Source organism: Salmo salar, chromosome 14 (genome assembly GCF_965601325.2).
Source record: "Salmo salar chromosome 14, fSalSal1, whole genome shotgun sequence".
Lineage (NCBI taxonomy): Eukaryota > Metazoa > Chordata > Actinopteri > Salmoniformes > Salmonidae > Salmo > Salmo salar.
The window spans coordinates 77342313-77364524 of NC_138304.1; the positions used below are offsets into that span (position 1 = coordinate 77342313).

Here is a 22212-nt window from a genome sequence, read left to right on the forward strand (position 1 = left end):
ATTTCAACTACTTGGAAGAAAAATGGTTGTTCCCTTTCGGCTTTAAATTACAGATTGGTAGCCTACAGACTGGAAAATGTGACGGTCCCTGAAGAAACTGTGTGCTTGCTTTAGTTGTTAGTCACCTTAGATCTATAGTCTAGTTAGATGCCTAGTTGGTATAATTGTTTTAGATCTACAATCTAGTTGGTCTAGGTCTATACAGATGTAGGATCTTAATTTAAGCCAGTTTGCTACAGTAGGAAAATAATTCTGCAGGAACAGGAAATGTGAATTATTATGTGGATTATAATTAATGGAAAAAAATGTAAGTGACAATATGTCACTTTTTGGGCGACCTGATGAAATTCACATAGAAATGTGAGTTATAGAGCTATCGTTCTACTTGAAAACAAGGCTAAGAAATTGTAGATATGTTCTATGTGTGCTTTTTCTATACTTCCTGTTCTTAAACATTGTTTTTTGCTTCTTTTACTTTCGGTTTTGTACACCAGCTTGAAACAGCTGAAACAACAATATTTTTGGTTACGGAAAATATATTTCACCGCAGTTTGGATGGTACAATGATTATCTACACTATTCTGGCTCATTTTGTAACATAAACTGAAACTAGGCAAACAATTAGAATTTTAGCAACCAGGAAATTGCGGAGTGATTTTAAGGAGTTTATCAATTTTTTGGTAGAGCAAATCCAGTTTGACATTTCAAAGTGGAAATTAGAGACTTTAAAAGCCTTTTTAAAACTCAAATACACTACAAGTTTGCATTTCCTGCTTTGTATGAACATTTTCAGCAACAAATGATCGAACTAAGATACTACATCTGTAGTCTAGTTAGTAATTGGTCCGTCTAGCTTTAGCTGGTCTGGATCTTTATTTAGGGAGTGGTTAGTTGGTGTAGATCTAAATCCACACTATGAAGTTAGATGTTGTGTTGGTTTAGGGTCTGTGTTTTAGTTAGATGTTGTGTTGGTTTAGGGTCTGTGTTTTAGTTAGATGTCCAGCTGATCTAGACCAGCGATAGTGAAGTTAGATGACTAGTTAGAAAGATGGATGGATGATGGGGTGAATGGATGGAGATGGATGGATGGATGAGTGGGTGGGTGGGTGGGTGTGTGGTTGGGGGTATGGGTGGGTGGATGGATGGATGGATGGAGGGCTAGATAGTGTGCGTTGCTTAAATTGTTAAAAAGTAGTATAATTTAAAGGTATCTATCATTGTGTTGTCAAGGTAATTTACCAAATATCTTTACCCAAAAAACTTTTGAATAATTACTTCAGTTGCTACTATTTTTCCAAAGTATTACAATGTAAATTACACTACCCTAATAATCTCTTGTAGAGCGTGGATCTTCAACAGAATTCCTTCACAGTTTTGGAGGCTACATTGTTTCCTAATATTTCCCCCTCCTGCATTGCTGGTTCAAGAAAATGGCCTATTCACAGCTCCCCTTTTCCACGTCTCTGATTTCTCCGCCCCTAACCCAAGATTGACAGCCAAGCAGCCTAATCCTCACAAAGACTAACGGGATTGGCAGAATACATTTTTCTCCGTGAGGAAAACACATTTTTTTATTTATCACTATCTTTTTAGTTTCGTTTTTTGTCATCTTCCATTACATTATCAGCGAGGAAACCAGTATTTTCATCACGAATTTCCTCTATTGGTATAACCCCTACTGTTGACGTTTACGCTTCAACAATGGAATCTATCCGCCCTCAGCGACTTCAACCAGGGATAAGATTTGGAGCTGGATCGACTGGGACCCTACGCTCCTCTCTCCGGCCCGGGGTTACAGTTCCAACCGCACCTCTGCTGCCTCCCCCGGCCTCCCTATGTGCTTCCTCCGGGCCACCCCCGCCGCTTCAACTCCACAGTCTTCACGGCACTATTGGGAGTGCGGGGCTCGGAACAGGGGTGGCTGGATTCGGTCTATGTAATCCAGGGAACCCGGCGGTCTTGAAGGAGGCGGTGGAGGCTGTTGTTCGGAGCTTTGCAAAGCATACGCAGGGCTATGGCAGAGGTAACCTGGAACAAATTAGTCGCAGAATTTTGGTCCTCCGACTTTCCCTGGTCGTGGTTCAAATGTAACTCACTGTGATTAAACTAACACATGGGATTAAATAGTGTAGTAGTGCATGTGCAACATACAGATTGGGTCACCAAAACTGCCCATCCAGTTGATAACATTAGGCTACATGAACATACCGAGTTTATGATAGCCGATATTTTGTAATATCTAGCCTAATGACTACAAGATGCAGTTCAATACAGGATACTGTTGCGTGCTCATTTTACATAGCACTTGGGCACTCCATTCGAAATTTGGCACTTCAAGTCACCTCCAATGTTTTAGAGTACATTTTACATTTTAGTCATTTAGCAGACGCTCATATCCAGAGCGACTTACAGTGGTGAATGCATACATTTCATACATTTTTTCCCCCCCGTACTTTTTCCCGTAGAGTAGACCTAGCTTATATGTTATACTATCACCCAAAAACCCAATAATTTAAATGTGGGTAGGCCTATTCAATTTTCATTTACAGAAGTATGATGATGTTATGTACTCCTTAATCATTTTGAGTCTATGTGGACTTTTGGGTAGGCCATCATTGTAAGTAAATAAGAATTTGTTCTTAACTGTCTTGCCTGGTTAAATATAAAGGCCTTGAAAGTCAACGCAATTTGGACAGCTTCAGTCAGTTCAGTGTGTCAGTGGGTTGTTCCTTGTTGTTTACATAGCCAAAGACATCCTGTTTATATTATATCTCCAAATATGTGCAAAAGCAGTGTTCCAAGTTTTAATCCTCACTCATACACAATATCCCACTGTGTCACTGTTATTCTTTCTTAAATCCAAACCTGGACCATATTTAAAGGTAGACTCAGCAATTATAACTTGAGCTATTGAGATGAGCGAGATGCAAGACTCACACACAGTATCTGTGCAAGTGCACATGTTCGCTTCACGCTGTTACAGCGTGGTAGCCACGGGACCGAAACAGCAGAGAAGTTGAGCCTCGCGCTTCAATGCTCTTAGTTGTTGCGGAAATTGACCCACTATGCCGTTTACTTTCTGCATCTACGTCATATCGCTGAGTCCACCTTTATGACTCCATGCAGTCTAATGTTAAACTGTGCCATTTTATGTCTCATCCAGTGAACGTGGTGGAAGCCTTGCAAGAGTTCTGGCAGATGAAGCAGTCAAGAGGGGCAGACCTCAGGAATGGGGCTCTGGTAGTGTATGAGATGGTCCCATCAAACAACCCACCCTATGTTTGCTACGTCAGTCTCCCAGGAGGAAGCTGCTTTGGGAGTTTCCAGGTGAGCTAACCTGTGACCGTAGGCTGTCTCAATAAAGTTGTGGGCACTAAAACGCTCCTCAGGTGGAAGGCCCCCTGTATAGGATCTCTGAGTTAGTGAAAGTGCTTGAGAAGTGTACTTATTATTACTACTACAGTATAATGGTTTAAAATTGTGTTGGTGTAGCTGCATGAATGAAATTCCCCTTTGTGGCCATAACCTTAGGGATTTATCCATCTCTACAATCAATTCTGCCAATCTGACCTGATTTTCCTGAGTACATTGGCCCTGGATTTTCAGATCAAATGTCAATCACTGGGAGCCTCTTCTGAACTGTCTTGAGAAATGTCAAGGGAAAGCAAGCGACTAATTAGGCCTGGGTCATGTTTATGGGGGCACCCCGTAGCAAAACGTTGTGCAATTGAAAACAATGTTTATGCAGTGTCTTTGTTTACCAACTGCTGACTGTGCACCCATATTCTGTTGGAATCATATAACACTCAGCAGAAATGTTTATCCAAAGAGACTTAGCGTACAGTGAGTTCATACATTTCTAGTAGTGAGTTTCTTATTGGAGAAGTACAGGTAGTCCCTCCCAGTTTCAGTCCATTTTCTTCTGTTTGTTGCCTAATGAACATGACCCAGATGTTTCTGGAACTTTCTCCTCACACTGTTCTGTTGTTTATTTGAATACTTCAAGAATGTGTTAAAGAGATTCTCCAGTACTTTTGTATACTTTTTAGCCAGTAGTTAAAGGTAGCGCTCATGAGTCAAAAGTGGTCCCCTAAAATTGTGTGCTGTGTCACATATATGCAGATATGTGCACAAGGTCATTGCTTTCGCTCTGCTGTGTGTGCATGATGTGCCACTTGCTAGCTGTCACTCAAATGACGAGGGGCTGAAGTAGAGGTCGACCGATTAATCAGAATGGCCGATTAATTAGGGACGATTTCAAGTTTTCATAACAATCGGTAATCGGCATTTTTGGACACCGATTATGGTCGATTACATTGCACTCCACGAGGAGACTGCGTGGCAGGCTGACTACCTGTTACGCTAGTGCAGCAAGGAGCCAAGGTAAGTTGCTAGCTAGCATTAAACTTATCTTATAAAAAACAATCAATCTTAACAAATCACTAGTTAACTACACATGGTTGATGATATTACTAGTTTATCCAGCTTGTCCTGCGTTGCATATAATCAATGCGGTGCCTGTTAATTTATCATCGAATCACAGATGATTTAACAAGCGCATTCGCAAAAAAAAAAAAGCACTGTCGTTGCACCAATGTGTACCTAACCATAAACATCAATGTCTTTCTTAAAATCAATACACAAGTATATATTTTTAAACCTGCATATTTAGTTAATATTGCCTGCTAACATCTTTTAACTAGGGAAATTGTGTCACTTCTCTTGCGTTCTGTGCAAGCAGAGTCAGGGTATATGCAGCAGTTTGGGCTGCCTAGCTCGTTGCAAACTGTGTGAAGACCATTTCTTCCTAACAAAGACTGTAATTAATTTGCCAGAATTGTACATAATTATGACATAACATTGAAGGTTGTGCAATATAGCAGCAATATTTAGACTTAGGGATGCCACCCGTTAGATAAAATACGGACCGGTTCCGTATTTCACTGAAATAATAAATTTTTTGTTTTCGAAATTATAGTTTCCGGATTTGACCATATTAATGACCTAAGGCTCGTATTTCTGTGTGTTATTATATTATAATTAAGTCTACGATTTGATAGAGCAGTCTGACTGAGCGGTGGTAGGCAGCAGCAGGCTCGTAAGCATTCATTCAAACAGCACTTTCCTGCATTTGCCAGCAGCTCTTCGCTGTGCTTCAAGCACAGCGCTGTTTATGACTTCAAGTCTATCAACTCCCGAGATTAGGCTGGCAATACTATAGTGCCTATAAGAACATCCAATAGTCAAAGGTATATGAAATACAAAAAGTATAGAGAGAAATAGTCCTATAATTCCTATAATAACTACAAGACTCATGTTAAAAGGAACCACAAGCTTTAATATGTTGTCCTGTTCTGAGCGAGGAACTTAAACGTTAGCTTTTTTACATGGCAAATATTGCACTTTTACTTTCTTCTCCAACACTTTGTTTTTGCATTATTTAAACCAAATTGAACATGTTTCATTATTTATTTGAGACTACATTTATTTTATTGATGTATTATATTAAGTTAAAATAAAAGTGTTCATTCAGTATTGTTGTCATTGTCATTATTACAAATATTTATATAAAAATCGGCCGATTAATTGGTATCGGCTTTTTTTGGTCCTCCAATAATCAGTATCGGTATAGGCGTTGAAAAATCATAATCGGTCGACCTCTAGGCTGAAGCTCATTGGTTGAACTCGAATTGTTAGTGGGCTGGCCCACGTGGGGGAAAATGGTGCAGCACAGCTCCCAGAAAAACTGTCGCTTTCATGGCAGAAAAATAGATAAATCGGGGTTTAGAACCCAGTGTACCAATGAGTGTATGCTCGCTCGTAACACGTCAAACCAATTAAATGCCTTGCTTGGGTGGAGCTCCAGTAGTGATCACTAGATTAGTGTCGTAGGTGCAACAGTGGTTGAGGATGGTGGGAAAATCGCAGCTTAAAACCCAATTTTGTGTATAGAGCACACTTCTGGCAAAACCGAATTCAGTTTTTCCCCTAATTTGTCTTCCATTTTCTGCAATGTTCCATATGCTAGTTTGCAACAACTCTCCGCAAAAAGTTTCCTTCCCGGTCTGAAAACCGTTACAAACATAACACGTAGCGCCAACGGGCATGTGAGGGGAGGATTCTTGAAATGTAACATGCAATCAAAATCTTGCCACAGGGAGCCAGCAGACCATTCAAACTGTTTTTGCAATACAAAATTTACCAGACATCCAAGGGAGGCATGACAACGACGTGATTTTGGAGGTATGGCAACGTGAGACTATATCCAGCCCAAAGCGGGAGGTTTAAAAAACCGCCAAAATTCCAGAGGATGTCTTTAAACAAATGTCTTGATAAAGCTGTCTTAAGTATCTAATCAAGTGAAAAGGCATAGTAGCACGTTTTACATAGTTTATAACTTGACCAGAACAGTTGAAGTGTGTGTATATGTTGTTATATACACTGAGTGTACAAAACATTAGGAACACACACATTAGGAGTCCTTATATTGAGTTGCACCCCTTTTTGCCCTCAGAACAACCTCAAATCATCGGGGCATGGACTCTACAAGGTGTCAAGCATTCTACAGGGATGCTGGCCCATGTTGACTCCAATGCTTACCACAGTTGTGTCAAGTTGGCTGGATGTCCTTTGGGTGATGGGCCATTCTTGATACGCACGGGAAACTGTTGAGTGTAAAAAACCCAGCACTGTTGCCGTTCTTGACACACTCAAACCGGTGTGCTGGCACCTACTACCATACCCCGTTCAAAGGCACTTAAATATTTTGTCTTGCCCATTCACCCTCTGAATGGCACACATACACAATCCATGTCTCAATTTTCTCAAGGCTTAAAAATGATTCTTTATCCTGTCTCCTCCCCTTCATCTAAACTGATGGAAGTGGATTTAACAAGTGAAATCAATAAGGGATCATAAGTTTTACCTGGATTCACCTGGTCAGTCTATGTCATGGTAAGAGCAGGTGTTCATAATGTTTTGTACACTCAATGTATATCAAAGTTGTATTATTATTGGTTAAGGTGGCTTGTACACATTCACAGCTAAAAGCTGAATTGTAATATACAGACCAAAAAGTTTAAGTTGTAGAATAAAGAAATGGAAAGCGATAGAACTCTAGCTTCAGCCTGCTCTTGTGAAAATTGTGTAGTTTTGTATAGTATGCTATGGTGGCAGAATTGAGTTTTCCACAACAATGGGTACTGGGAATCCCAAATTAAAGCAGTTGTCTCTTGTCAGCAATACAAGAGATTACAAACCAAGATTAAATTCAATAGCTAGCCATTGGCAAATCTCAAATAATAGTCTGTGGATCTGAACCACTGCTGAGGTGAAATACACCACCACGTCAATAACTCCAGTCTGTTGGGTCCATCAAAAACATGTTTGCAAGGTGTAGGAGTAGGACCTTACTTGTATTCAGGCTTAGCATAAAAAATTCTAAATTCAACTGAATTAAGGATGTAGAAAAACACAGTTGGCTGTTGATCTCATCCATGAGTGTATACATAATTACATACAGTACGAGCCGTATTCCTATCTTTGTTAAATAATCCACCAGTATTATTGAAATGGTAAGGACTGCTTTAATGTACATTCTTTTTTTCAAATGTTATTTTCAATTCTAAATCATACTAGAACTTGAGCATTGAGCCTACCAGAATATTCTATGGGAGGATTAAATGTTTTGCCATTTCTTCCTCTCCTCAAATTGGCTGGCTACAATGCATACTGTGGTTGGAAACTCATATGGTGGCTCATCTGGTTGTAATTAGAGCCAAATATTGAGTTTAGAAGGAGCCGTGACACCCCTCCCCACATTCTCCCCCTCATCCCATTTGCACAGGGCCTCCCTTGACTCTATCCTTCCCAAATCTTTCTTTCTTTCTTTCTTTGAAATAATAGCAATGAAGTGGAAGCATTGATATTACTTAGACATCATTCTGAAACATACATGAAACAAGATTAACATACATTTCAAATGCTTAATCTTTCAAAAAAGATTATTAAATATATATGACTTCCAGAAGACCCATACAGTAACTTGACTTACCCATGTTATGGTATTGCATTTATCACAGGGTCATAACGTTACAATTCATGCCAAAGGCTACATATATTTTGGGGGCACTTGGAAACATTCAGAAAAGTACTAAATATGTTTTATGCTTTACTTTCGGCAGTTTTGTCCAACCAAGGCTGAGGCAAGACGTAGTGCTGCCAAGATCGCGCTGATGAACTCGGTTTTCAATGAACATCCTTCCCGCCGCATCACAGATGACTTCATTGAGAAGAGTGTATGTGAGGCGCTGGCCTCCTTTAATGTGAGTGCCATTGAATGTATTTTTCAATGTACATTAACAGAAGCAGTGCGCACTGGTCTTTAATATAATCCATACTGTAGCTCCTATTAAAAGGTCATGTCCTTATGAGGGTAAGATCTTAATCTGATTGGGCTCTTAAGGAGAAAAAGACTGGATGATTGGACTCTACTTGTATTTTACAGGGAAACAGAGAAGAGGCAGACAACCCCAGCACAGGAATCGGGGCATTTCGCTTCATGCTGGAGTCCAACAAAGGAAAGTCAATGTTGGAGTTTCAGGTAAATAGGATGGAGTAACACAAAGTTTGGTTACTTGTGATGATACAGTGGATGATACGGCAATGAAATGTAAGAAAAGGAAAAGGTTGGACTGTACATGAGGCTAGTTTAGGAATGTTGGTGGCACTATGGTACATTGGTCAGGATGTAGGAAATTAGGAGATCAGTAGCGGTGAGTGGGTAAAATCACTGTGGAAGCCAAGCCATGAAAAAAAAGCCATATTACAACCTATGTGTTGTGATAATTAGGCTGTTTGCTCTATAACCTGTTAGTTCATACGCCTTGACACCGTGATATATAGACCTAAGGCCAAGACAATAAGAAGACTAATAGAGAATAAATTCAACCACCTCTTTGTTTCATTACAAAACCAGAGAGCAACATCTATCTGGTGGAGTCCACAAAGCATATTGCATGTAACAAACAGTTACAAGACCTACAGCATGGTCAAGCAAGTTAATGTTTCTGACATTTCCAGACTACTAAACAACTATTGATTTAGAACACCGGAGACTTACCATAAGTCGCTGCATCCACTATTCCAGCTCCATTTCAACTTCAACATCATCAAATCACCTATGCTTAGCCTAACAGTGACAACTAAAATATACCAAAATCGATTTAGTCCTATCAACATAAGCTAAATATCATGTGGCTGTCCATGGTACTGATTTCTGTGTGCGTAAGTAGAAAAAACATGTTGACTCACCCTACTTGTAGAGAAACGCCAATGCCATCCTCCTTTCTTTCATTTTGATGAAATGGTCTATGAATCTGTCATACAGTACACGCTTTTAGTTTTTGTTGTCCTAGGCTACCTGGCTAAAATGCTTGCTCACGAGTCTAACTTCCTTTCATGGACAACGATGAGCTAGCTAGTTAACATTAACCTACTACATTTAGCTACATATTGAGCTTCCATCCTCTCAGGCCAGGGACACAATGTATGAATTTATGGTTGGATCAGAATCACTGTTATAATCATTGGCCAGTACGGTGAATTAAGCAAAACCACATCTCCAAATCCCTATCACCATCCATGGCTAATTTAGGAACATTTTTGCTAGCTAGCTAGCCACCGGAGGACAACAACACAACGAGATGCAACAATTCAAGTTTTTTTCTGTCAATGACATTTGGCTTTTGATGCAAACTGTCTTCCCTTGAGACTTTTTTTTGGTGCGCCAGGACCATTCACAGTTGAGCTCATTCAGTTTAGCTCAACTCTGATTGGCTATTATTGTATACTTTTTTATTAAGAGAGGCCAATTGCTTGCTGGCTTCCCTTGCATTCAATGTTACTGGAGGCAACAATATCATACTATTTTTGACCAGACGGCATCAGATAGATGGGTTACTCATACAGAGACAGAGGGGTGCTGTTTTGCTCACTCGAATGCTTTCTCCAGTGAGATACTTTCAGCCTCTCAAATCAAATCAAATTGTATTGGTCACATACACATGGTTAGCAGATGTTATAGAAGGAAAATTCCAAAACACAGAGAGACGAAAGATACATTTTATGTTATTTAAAAAAATATTTTTCTTGGTACTTTTTGGGGGGAAACCTTCCCTTGGCATCCGTGAATACACGCCACTGGAGGAGAATGAGATGAGGAATCCAAATACTGGGTATTCTTTGCCCACACAGATACACAGAACACATGGGATTGGTTGGAGAATATGAAATGATATTATGGTTTCTACAGATTTATAAGAGAGGGAGATGCATACATGTTAACATAGACATGGCTAATGGTGCCAAAACTACTGCTAATTACACAAAGCAGATAGATAACTATATTGTAATTTAGCTTTGTAATTCCAGTTCTTTAAAACATATAAACTTTTACTGATCAGCCCTAAACTATAGCTTAATTTCTGATAAAGAAAATCAGGAGTTATCTCTTGAGTGTTTATTAAAGTTGGCTGGTTTCATCACCTCTGCTTTTTGACTTACCACTCTGGTTTCCCAGGTTAAATGAAAAACATAGTATGCAGTTGAACCTGATAAATGCAACGGTTTGAGACTCATTACAGCGTGAACTAAAGCAGAGCATGCCAGTATCGAGAGCAATTGAAATAATGTACATGTACATCAATTAAGTTGGGACTTGACACACTTAAACAGAGTTTTGACTTATTCAAAGTGCACTTATCAGGAATGTCAAGGACTAGAGATGTCTGTAGATGTCAAAGACTAGATAATGAGACCCACTACATGAAGGAGTGTGAGGACCATCATGCGTGCAGAAGAGAATTGGAGCAAAACCATCTATTGGACTGTGGTTCCAGGAATTTCCTAAGAGCATGTTGGTCTGGCAAACAAATCTGGACAGAATTGCTGGCCTCCAGTCTTTCATTGTTTGTCATCCAAATCCACTCAATCTAATGCATGGATTGGTCTTTTCCAAACCACAGCTTATGATTTAGGGCTCTATACATGCAAACAAATGATTGCTACTTATTGACCTTCTCCCTCTTTTTTAAATGTAACCTTTATTTAACTAGGCAAGTCAGTTAAGAACAAATTCTTATTTACAATGATGGCCTCCTAGGGAACAGTCAGTTAACTGCCTTGTTCAGGGGGCAGAACAACAGAGTTTTACCTTGTCAGCTCAGGGATTTGATCCAGCAACCTTTCGGTTTACTAGCCCAACACTCTAACCACTAGGCTACCTGCCGCCCAAGCTACCTCTTAGCTCCCATTACCAGCCTTAAATCATTCAATCTTGTGACTTTGTCATTAAAAACTCACTGCCTTGTGAGAATAATCAAACTTGAAATTGTGCTTAGTGCCAAACAGTGCTTTCCATGTGGCGCAGCCACACACAACAATGCTGCTTGTCTACGCTGAACTGTTTTTTTCTTTCAGGAATTGATGACAGTCTTTCAGCTTCTGCACTGGAATGGAAGCCTGAAGGCCATGAGAGAGAGACAATGCTCCCGTCAAGTAAGATCTAATTTGGATAAGAGTACTGATTATTGGTATCACTTTATCTCATAGGCTTGTTTCATTTGTTATTTGTTATTTGTCCTGGTATTAAATAAGATCTGATTTGGTCTCAATCAGTATTTTTTGGATGTATTTCAAACAATTGGTTTATTTTGTGTAAAAGCAATGACTGTTATGTGTAAAAAGTAAGTATGTACAGTTGAAGTCGGAAGTTTACATACACTTAGGTTGGAGTCATTAAAACTCGTTTTTCAACCACTCCACAAATTTCTTATTAACAAACTATAGTTTTAGCAAGTCGGTTAGGACATCTACTTTGTGCATGGCACAAGTCATTTTTCCAACAATTGTTTACAGACAGATTATTTCACTTATAATTCACTGTATCACAATTCCAGTGGGTCAGAAGTTTACATACACTAAGTTGACTGCGCCTTTAAACAACTTGGACATTTCCAGAAAATTATGTCATGGCTTTAAAAGCTTCTGTTAGGCTAATTGACATCATTTGAGTCAATTGGAGGTGTACCTGTGGATGTATTTCAAGGCCTACCTTCAAACTCAGTGCCTCTTTGCTTGACATAATGGGAAAATCAAAAGAAATCAGCCAAGACCTCAGAAAAAAAATTGTAGACCTCCACAAGTCTGGTTCATCCTTGGGAGCAATTTCCAAACGCCTGAAGGTACCACGTTCATCTGTACAAACAATAGTACGCAAGTGTAAACAGCATGGGAACACGCAGCCGTCATACCGCTCAGGAAGGAGACGCGTTCTGTCTCCTAGAGATGAACGTACTTTGGTGCGAAAAGTGCAAATCAATCCCAGAACAACAGCAAAGGACCTTGTGAAGATGCTGGAGGAAACAGGTACAAAAGTATCTATATCCACAGTAAAACAAGTCCTATAGCGACATAACCTGAAAGGCCGCTCAGCAAGGAAGAAGCTACTGCTCCAAAGCCGTCATAAAAAAGCCAGACTACGGTTTGCAACTGCACATGGGGATAAAGATCGTACTTTTTGGAGAAATGTCCTCTGGTCTGATGAAACAAAAATAGAACTGTTTGGCCATAATGACCAACGTTATGTTTGGAGGAAAAAGGGGGAGGCTTGCAAGTCGAAGAACACCATCCCAACCGTGAAGCACGGGGGTGGCAGCATCATGTTGTGGGGGTGTTTTGTTGCAGGAGGGACTGGTGCACTTCACAAAATAGATGGCATGGAAAATTATGTGCATATATTGAAGCAACATCTCAAGACATCAGTCAGGAAGTTAAAGCTTGGTCGCAAATGGGTCTTCCAAATGGACAATGGCCACAAGCATACTTCCAAAGTTGTGGCAAAATGGCTTAAGGACAAGGTTTTGGAGTGGCCATCACAAAGCCCTGACCTCAACCCTATAGAAAATTTGTGGGCAGAACTGAAAAAGCGTGTGCGAGCAAGGAGGCCTACAAACCTGACTCAGTTACTCCAGCTCTGTCAGGAGGAATGGGCCAAAATTCACCCAACTTATTGTGGGAAGCTTGTGGAAGGCTACCCAAAATGTTTGACACAAGTTAAACTATTTAAAGGCAATGCTACCAAATACTTTTTGAGTGTATGTAAACTTATGACCCACTGGGAATGTGATGAAAGAAATAAAAGCTGAAATAAATCATTCTCTCTATTATTATTCTGACATTTCACATTCTAAAAATAAAGTGGTGATCCTAACTGACCTAAGACAGGGAATTTTTACTTGGATAAAATGTCAGGAATTGTGAAAAACTGAGTTTAAATGTATTTGGCTAAGGTGTATGTAAACTTCCGACATCAGCTGTGTGTGAGCAAATTTGAATATGTTTCCATTTCTGGCACTTCAGAGAAAAATATTTGGACACATCTGGGTCCCGTGTGGCTCAGTTGATAGAGCATGGCACTTGCAACGGCAGAGTTGTGGGTTTGATTCCCACGGGGGGACGAGTTTGAAAAAGTATGAAAAATGTACACACTCACTACTGTAAGTGTCTCTTGATAAGAGCTTCTGCTAAATGTATATGGGTATACTACAAAGCAGGATCAATGAATTCACCAGATAACTTGCCTAAATATTCTGAAAAAACTTTTATTGTTTAGAAAGATTAACTTGAAATGAGTATGGTGTAATTGACTCAACAAACAAAAACATATACTTAAGTTTGTCTTTCTTAATGAATCAGAGAATCTATAGTTAATTCTGTTTATCAAAACTGTCTGGCTAACTCATTGATCCTGCTTTTGTAGTATACCCCTCTGGTGTAAAGGAAGGGAAATATAGCTACATCATAACTAAACTCTGTTTAGTTTCAGCAACAGAATAACTGATCAAATTAAAGAGTTATTTGAGAAAAACATTTGCCGGACAGTTTCCATTAAATCCAGCAAGTTTGGAAAATAAAACATATCCCTCATCCTTACAGACTGCCAGTGATAGTACTTAATTATAATTCAAATGGTACAGCCAATACCACATCTCAGTTCAACTTAAGTACAGAATGGGGCTGAAACTCACTGGAGATAATTGGCTGAGTTACACTCTGGCTTGATTTAAGTTCCTTCAGCATGACATTCCATCCTATCTAAACCACATTGTGTGGGCTGAATGAATACCTATGAAGTGACTCCGTTCCAGGCAGAGTCGGGTGACCTAAATGTTTTTGTTCAGTCCTCATTATCTCATGCATCTTACATACATAAACGACTTTTAAGGCGTCAATTATGACTCTTGATCAGAGTTTGATTCAAGTTTGAAAAAATGTTTTACCAGAGTTTAAAGCATTTTTCTTTGACTTCATCTGATCTCGAACATTAACATTTTCAGGCTCTATGCACACACCTTTAAGATTTCATCCCCCACCCTTCATGTTTGCTCATCTAAAAATTGGAGCTTTCTGACATAGTTTTTGCAGTATGGGGGTCAATTTAGGCAACTTCCAATTCATGAAATGATTATAAATTCACCTGAATAATCAAATTGTGGCTCAAACCTGCCTTTTGCCAATCTACACCATTCAGATCACAAGTCAAAGAGGAGGAAGAGCAACCAGCAACACCACGATTGGGATAGATCCAACTCAGTTGTATTGTATTTTCTAGGGTTACGGAGTGCTTTTGCCCTGTGTGTCTCTTGACTGATTTAAGTATTCTATTTGGTCTGGCCTTATGCCTTTCATCTCAATGGTTAAGGAGAGGGGCTGAGCCACTGGAGTAATTAGCTCACCCAGACGTCTCACATTCCTCATTTGAAATTTTGTTATTGCTGGCCACGCAGCTCACGCATTTGTGGTTCCAGGTCGTCGTTTCAAATCCAGGCATTTCAGGATCATTAAACATAATCTGGAACTCAATCAAACCTGCACTGCTAGGATACCAGTACAGTTGAAAAATATAATGATTTAATGGAGCATTTGTGTTTCCTACCCAGCTAGCCTGAATTTTCTAATGATCATGGCCATGGCGTCAATAAGGTCCATTCCAGCCTAACAACTATTTTATTTTGCTTTCCCCTAACAGGAAGTGCTGGCTCACTACTCCCATAGGGCGCTGGATGATGACATGCGCACCCAAATGGCTGCTGATTGGGTGAACCGAGAGCAAGGCGTGGCTGGCACCATCGCCCAGGAGGTGGCGGCAACAGATCGAGAACTTGAGGAGGCCAGGCTGGCCGGCCGGGAGCTTCGCTTTCACAAGGAAAAGAAGGACATCCTGATGCTGGCTGTTGGCCAACTGGATGCAGCCAACACTGCCACCCTGCCTTCAACCTGCTAGGTATACGCTGGATTCCAACCCCATAACTTGATTCACTTCCATCTGCCCACGTTGACTTCCCCCTCGCGGTTCTCAAAAAGTCTACATAGGTGTGGGAAACATAATAGTAACTCTGCATAGCTTCCACCATATGGCTTTTACCTATTCAGTCCGATCAGATCTGCGAGTTGGGAGTCAAGGGCAGATGGAAGGAAGTTGGTTGTCAGTTTGGAATCTGGCCTTAGAGATGGAATGAGGAAAAGTGGCCAATAACCATTGATTGTATAGAGACTAGCAAGGCAGCCATTTAGGAGCTTTCAATTATAAAACAGTGAGTGTTCTTAGATCTTTCCGCAGTTTTTTCTAGCCCAGTACTAATACGCCTGATTCAGCTTATGAAGGTCTTGACAATAAGTTGATTAGTTGAATCAGATATGTTAGTGCTAGTTTAGAACGAAATCTTTAGGACCAGGATCGAATAATAAGAAGTCATTGAGGTCCTTTTGTGCTGCCATGTTATTGGGTTTGTGAAATTCACATGGAATAATGAACTGTTATCATTCCTTTCATTCCCTTTCTATACTGGTAGACAACGCTACCACATGGGTAAAGTTAAAGCCCATCACTTGCCTTTAATGATCGTACAGGACATAATCACAAGGATATTGTCACAGAATGATCTTTCTCACCAAAATAGACCAATGTCTGTTGCATAAGCATGATCTATCACTTCATTGAGGACTATGAAAGTTATTTGAACATTTATGTATAGCTCTTACATTACAGATGTTATATACAGAGGTAGGATCTTAATTTGATCACTCTTTTGTTGCTGAGAATTTTCCTGCACCACAGGAAATGCAGATGAACTTTTGTAATTGACATAAATTTACTGAAAACCCACACTAACACACGGTTATATAGTATTTCATTTTTCATGTAGCCTACTTTTGGCCAGATAAAAGCCTAACCACCGCTCAAGCAACATTATGGACTAAACGTTCAAATCCTGTTGCTGCAGGATTATTTTGCTGTACCACATAGGTCAAATTAAGATCCTACATCTGTAGAGTCTATCATTAATGATAGCCAGCCTTATTTGCGAAGAAAGAACCACTCCTCCGACTCAAACTGATGTCACTTGTAAAATAACTAATTGCCTAGCTTTGCTTGCTAGAATGGGTTGTTTACACGAATGTCAGTTATCCAACAGTTTTTTTCTGGCCTTGCAGCTTAATGACTAAACTTTCAGTGTTATCATTCTAAGTCAGGATCATTTACTGTCACTAAGCCATTTTAAACTCTATTATTAGGCTAAAACGTACACAAGTAATTTAGCCGATACTGAGATCCGGATTGACAACTGCATTGGTGCTAACTACTGTTTAAATCTGAGTAATGTGTGCAACACAAAAACATAGCAAACACAGTGCACAAATGTAAGAGTTTGTAGTAATATATGGGATTGCAGTTTCCCCCTAACCACAAGTTACTCTCAAGATAAAACATTTAGAACAATTCAAAGGACAAAAAAAAAACATTATCAATGTAGAATCTCCATCATAAATGCTCCATGGAATGTGTTTTTAGTCCAGGACTAGGCTTAATCTTTTAGCCATTATGAAATAACAGTGGATCCTTTGTAAATTCTTTTGAATTTATGTTGTTTGGGGGAATTTCACAAAGGCTTTACCATACCGGTACGAAATGTTGTCTAGTCATGCGAACTGTTACTCAGAAATTCTCTTGAAATAGACCCATTTTAGAAAACACATTTATTCAGGGGTCAGAACACACAGAGAATACACACATGTTCACATTGAATACCAGTAAATGCCTATTTCATATCACAATGGCAATATCACACTGACAGCTACAGTAAAAAATGAATGCGAATAAAATGCACCAAACATCACGCTAATGTTGTATCATAGTCCCAATGTCCTCTTGGGTTTAACATTGTATCCTACTTTTTACATGTCTCTTGATGGAATTGTCTATGGTATTTGTTTTAAGAAAATAAGCAGAGAAAAAGATTTAGCTAACTTGCCCTAACTTTCCTGAATGTAATCATATCCCAATAGCAACAGCAGCGCAAAATAAGTTGACGAGATGCCCATTGGATAGCATTTACATTGCTTCTTCTTTCATTGACAGTATCGGTTAGTGTTTTTAGTTTTCCTACCAAGCCAGGGTAAGGCATTTCCCGTGGTTCTTAATTTCTATAGACCTGGCACCTGTTACTACAAACAAAAGCCATATCAATTGAAGTGCAATCCATTGTATGCTTGTCCTAATTAAATTAAGAAATGTACCTTTTGTTAAAACATACACAGCCAGGTCCATAATTATTGGCACCCTTAAAAAAAGATGAGCAAAAAAGACTGTATCAAATAAATAATACAAATACTAAGCTATATTTCATGGTTAAAAAAAAGGGGAAATTTGATTATTTTATACTAATATAATTGCTCAGAGCAGGAACTTTCGTTTAACCAGTAATAAAAAATAAAAAAATAAAAAAGATAGGGGTAAAACTCCAGCACCCTCCCCTTGCAAGGATAATGACACAGAGCCTCTATCTAAAATGTTTTATAAGATTGGAGAACACATTGGGAGGAAGCTTAGACCATTCCTCCATACAGAATCTTTCCAGATCCTTGATATCCTTCGTCTGCGCTTATGGACTGCCCTCTTCAATTCAAACCACAGGTTTTTAATGGGGTTCAAGTCCGGAGACTGAGATGACCTTTGCAAAATGTAGATTTTGTGGTCAATTAACCATTTCTTTGTGGATGTTGATGTGTGCTTGGGGTTATTGTCTTGCTGGAAGATCCATTTGCAACCAAGTGTCATCCTTCACTTGCGCCCAAGTGTTTTTGGCTAAAACGTCCTGGTACTTTGTAAAGTTGATGATGCCGTTGACCTTAAGGTCCCCAGGACCAGTGGAAGCAAAATAGCCCCATAACATAAAAAATGCACCACCATATTTTACCATAGATATGAGGTACTTTTCTGCTAATGCTTCTGTTTTTCAACGCCAAACCCACAACTGGTGTGCGTGGCCAAAGAGCTCTATTTTCATGTAATCTGACCTGTCCTGGGGCCCTTGTTAAGGTCAATGGCATCATGAACTTGTAATTTTTGCCAAAACCCTGGTTGCCTCTGCCAGGAGGAGGCTGACACTTGGCTGCAAGTAGATACCTGACTGTATTTGTCTTAGCTATTGGAAATCATATTTCATGAAGTGTCTGGTAGGTGTATTCTCCCATCATGCTTATTTGTGTGACTCATATATATTTTTTGTATTTTTCTTTTAAGTGTATGTAATGGTGTGTTACAGATGGTTTTTATGGCAGTTGTCTGCTCACCATTAATCACATACATTGTTAAAAAATGGAGTTTTTTAATGTTTGGGTCCCACTTTTATATAAAGTGTAGCTAAAACAACCAATCTTACATGGTAATTAATTATATTGGCAGGTATATTGTTCACATTGTTTCCAATTTCATTTTTTTTCCAAATCCAATACTTTTATAAATGTAATTTACCAGATTGTTAATGTGTACCTACACTGTAATTACACTAAACCTATCTGTGTAATTACCATGTAAATACATGTTTTAGCGACACTTAATATAACTTGGGACTAATGTTTGCGTGTTATTCCTTTTAACACAGGTTGCAATCTTTTTATAGACTGTTCAGTCATGTTATTACCCTGCCTTCTCGCTTATCAAGTTGTGCATGATTCATAAATCCATTTGTACAAAATGTGATCTATATAAACTTTGTTTTATACAGTCCTTATGTATTTTATATGACCAGTTTTAAATTGTTACTTTTTTACTCAATGTAGGTTTCTATTTAGATTTGTATACATAAAATGCAATAAAGCAGCCAAAAACAACCCTCACTGATTCCAATGTCATCCGTTATGAAAGAATTAAAAGAAAAGCGTAATTTGCTGGAGCACACTTCCTCATGAGAAATCAGTTCTCCTAAAAACCCAGAATCTCTGATTGTCTGTTTTTCCACTAAAACAGACTCCGAAGTGCCTTTCTACTATCTTACTTCAAGTCACAGAGTCCTTTTCTTCCTCTTCCCTGATGACCTGCATTAACAGAGCTACGGTGAGGATGTGGGGGAGGAGGGATCATTGAAGCCCACAGACACAGTGGGGGTGCTATTACTGCGGAGCCGTGGCTCAGGCACTGTGCCTCCCAGCTGACGGATAGAGTTGCACATAGGACAGGGGTAGTCCGAGAGGCCCTCGATGTCCTTGAAAGCCTGGTTAATGATGCGACCCCTGCACTGGTCACAGTAGAAGTGTCCGCAGACCAGGCGCTGCAGCCGAGCCTCGTAGGAGATGCAGCTCTGGCAGTGCGGTGGGTCGAGGTCCAGGGAAAGACTACACGTCTGAGGGCTGCTCTCCTTGGCAACATGTACCACTGTCGCCTCTGCTGGCGAGCTGTTTCAGGGGGAAGAAGGAAACCAATGTTCATTACCTCTTAAGACCTAGCTACCATTCATTTCAGCCTTATAATATACAGTATACACTCCCGTACGTATTTATTTGGACAGTGAAGGTAAAAGTTTTAATTTGGCTCTATACTCCAGCATTTTGGATTTGCGATCAAATGTTTCGTATGAGGTGACAGTACAGAATGTCATCTTTTATTTTAGGGTATTTATCAATTTAACCGTTTAGAAATTAAATCACTTTATGTATCTAGTCCCCACATTTGAAGGTGTCATAAGTATTTGGACAAATTCCCTGTATTAATGTTTCCAAAAGTTTTGTATTTAGTCCCATATTCTTAGCATGCAATGACTACATCAAGCTTGTGACTGGACAAATGTGGATGTATTTTGTTTTGGTTGTGTTTTGGATTATGTTGTGCCCAATAGAAATGAATGTTAAATGATGTATTGTTTCATTTTGGGGTCACTATTTTGTAAATAAGAATATAATATTTACATTTACATTACATTTACATTTAAGTCATTTAGCAGACGCTCTTATCCAGAGCGACTTACAAAGTGGTGCATTCACCTTATGATATCCAGTGGAACAACCACTTTACAATAGTGCATCTAAATATTTTAAGGGGGGGGGGGGTTAGAAGGATTACTTTATCCTATCCTAGGTATTCCTTAAAGAGGTGGGGTTTCAGGTGTCTCCGGAAGGTGGTGATTGACTCCGCTGTCCTGGCGTCGTGAGGGAGCTTGTTCCACCATTGGGGTGCCAGACCAGCGAACAGTTTTGACTGGGCTGAGCGGGAACTGTGCTTCCTCAGAGGTAGGGGGGCCAGCAGGCCAGTGGTGGATGAACGCAGTGCCCTTTTTTGGGTGTAGGGCCTGATCAGAGCCTGAAGGTATGGAGGTGCCGTTCCCTTCACAGCTCCGTAGGCAATCACCATGGTCTTGTAGCGGATGCGAGCTTCAACTGGAAGCCAGTGGAGAGAGCGGAGGAGCGGGGTGACGTGAGAGAATTTGGGAAGGTTGAACACCAGACGGGCTGCGGCGTTCTGGATGAGTTGTAGGGGTTTAATGGCACAGGCAGGGAGCCCAGCCAACAGCGAGTTGCAGTAATCCAGACGGGAGATGACAAGTGCCTGGATTAGGACCTGCGCCGCTTCCTGTGTGAGGCAGGGTCGTACTCTGCGAATGTTGTAGAGCAACATATAATATGTTTCTGAACACTTCTACATTTATGTGGATGCTACCATGATTACGGATAATCATGAATGAATCGTGAATAATGATGAGAGAGAAAGTTACAGGCACTAAGATCATATCTCCAAGACATGCTAACCTCTCACCATTACCAATAACAGGGGAGGTAAAACAGATATGTATGAAAGTACCCTAAAATGAAAGGTGACATTCTATACTGTCGCCTCATATTAAATATATGATCTCAAATCCAAAATGCTGGAGTATAGAGCCTAATTAAAAGTTTTAGCTTCACTGTCCAAATGAATATGCTATAGCTTTTAAACTGAACATGTAAATGTGACAACTTGACAACTCTAGTTCAACAAAGTGTCTGAGTGTGTGAGAAAAAGCATATGGTTAGGTCACCTCCATTCTACAGGCCTCCATTTTGTGCCAGGGAGATTACATTCAGTGTATTTTCGGTTGTGTATCAGCTATAACTCAATGCTTGTTCAAGGATTTTAGTCAGTTAAAGTGTTGGTAACCTAAACTAAAGTTAACTATCAGAAATAGAAGAGTTCATATTCCATGTACTTTGGTCTATAACTCTATTTGTCTGTGGATTATATAGCCTAAATTACGCAAATTGGCAACCACTCACCTTTGAGCAGTAGATTTTGCACGTCGGGAACAATCAAAGCCCATGGCAGCAAGGAGTCCACGCATAAAGTCCATCTGAGACTTTTCATGATACCTCTGGCAAGACAAAGATATCAATTATTTGTTCTGTTTGTTGTCCATTTTCTCACTAAACCAAGGAGCCTGTAGCCACAGGAGCCTGTATCCCATGTACCTATTACTCAAGTTGTTAGTGATTCCTGTAACATTGACTTGAAACAACTATTTAAAAAGTCAGTTAAGTGAACAAACTTGTTCTGAAACCGGCACAGCCAGGTATGTGGCCACTTTATCTTATCCAAGAAGTCACGCTCAAGTGAGATGTAAACTCGAGGAGCCTGTTTTGCAGGTGTTTCCATTAAGATAAAGTCACTGTTAGACAGACAATGACAATTACACAGAAGTGCATAGCCTGAACCCGAAAGTCACACATCATAAGAGATACCATTATAATACATTGTCAAAACAGGCAGAGACAAAGGTATAGGCCTATGAAAATGTTACAATGTATTTGTAATTATGTTCCAGCCCCCCGACCATCTGCTCAAGA

The 22212-nt window shown here is 39.7% G+C and overlaps 2 protein-coding genes across 3 annotated transcripts; one reads left to right on the forward strand and one right to left on the reverse strand.

Annotated features, from left to right (window-relative positions):
- Positions 1 to 1498: 1498 nt before the first annotated feature.
- Positions 1499 to 19233, forward strand: LOC106570188 (LIX1-like protein). The gene is made up of 6 exons (XM_014142234.3): positions 1499 to 2023; positions 3164 to 3327; positions 8184 to 8324; positions 8507 to 8602; positions 11479 to 11556; positions 15089 to 19233. The coding sequence occupies exons 1-6, from the start codon at positions 1702 to 1704 to the stop codon at positions 15341 to 15343; spliced, it is 1056 nt and encodes a 351-aa protein (XP_013997709.1). The 5' UTR covers positions 1499 to 1701; the 3' UTR covers positions 15344 to 19233.
- On the reverse strand, positions 17079 to 21949 carry LOC106570189 (uncharacterized). 2 transcript variants are annotated; one of them, XM_014142235.3, is made up of 2 exons: positions 21646 to 21910; positions 17079 to 19794 (listed from the first exon to the last, which is right to left on the reverse strand). In XM_014142235.3, exons 1-2 carry the CDS (start codon positions 21717 to 21719, stop codon positions 19452 to 19454), a joined length of 417 nt encoding a protein of 138 aa, XP_013997710.1. In that variant the 5' UTR covers positions 21720 to 21910; the 3' UTR covers positions 17079 to 19451. The 2 variants fall into 2 exon arrangements, with proteins under 2 accessions (XP_013997710.1, XP_082817326.1); XM_082961200.1 differs by lacking the exon at positions 17079 to 19794 and adding an exon at positions 19809 to 20987 and having other exon boundaries at positions 21646 to 21949.
- Between the last annotated feature and the right edge of the window lie 263 nt (positions 21950 to 22212).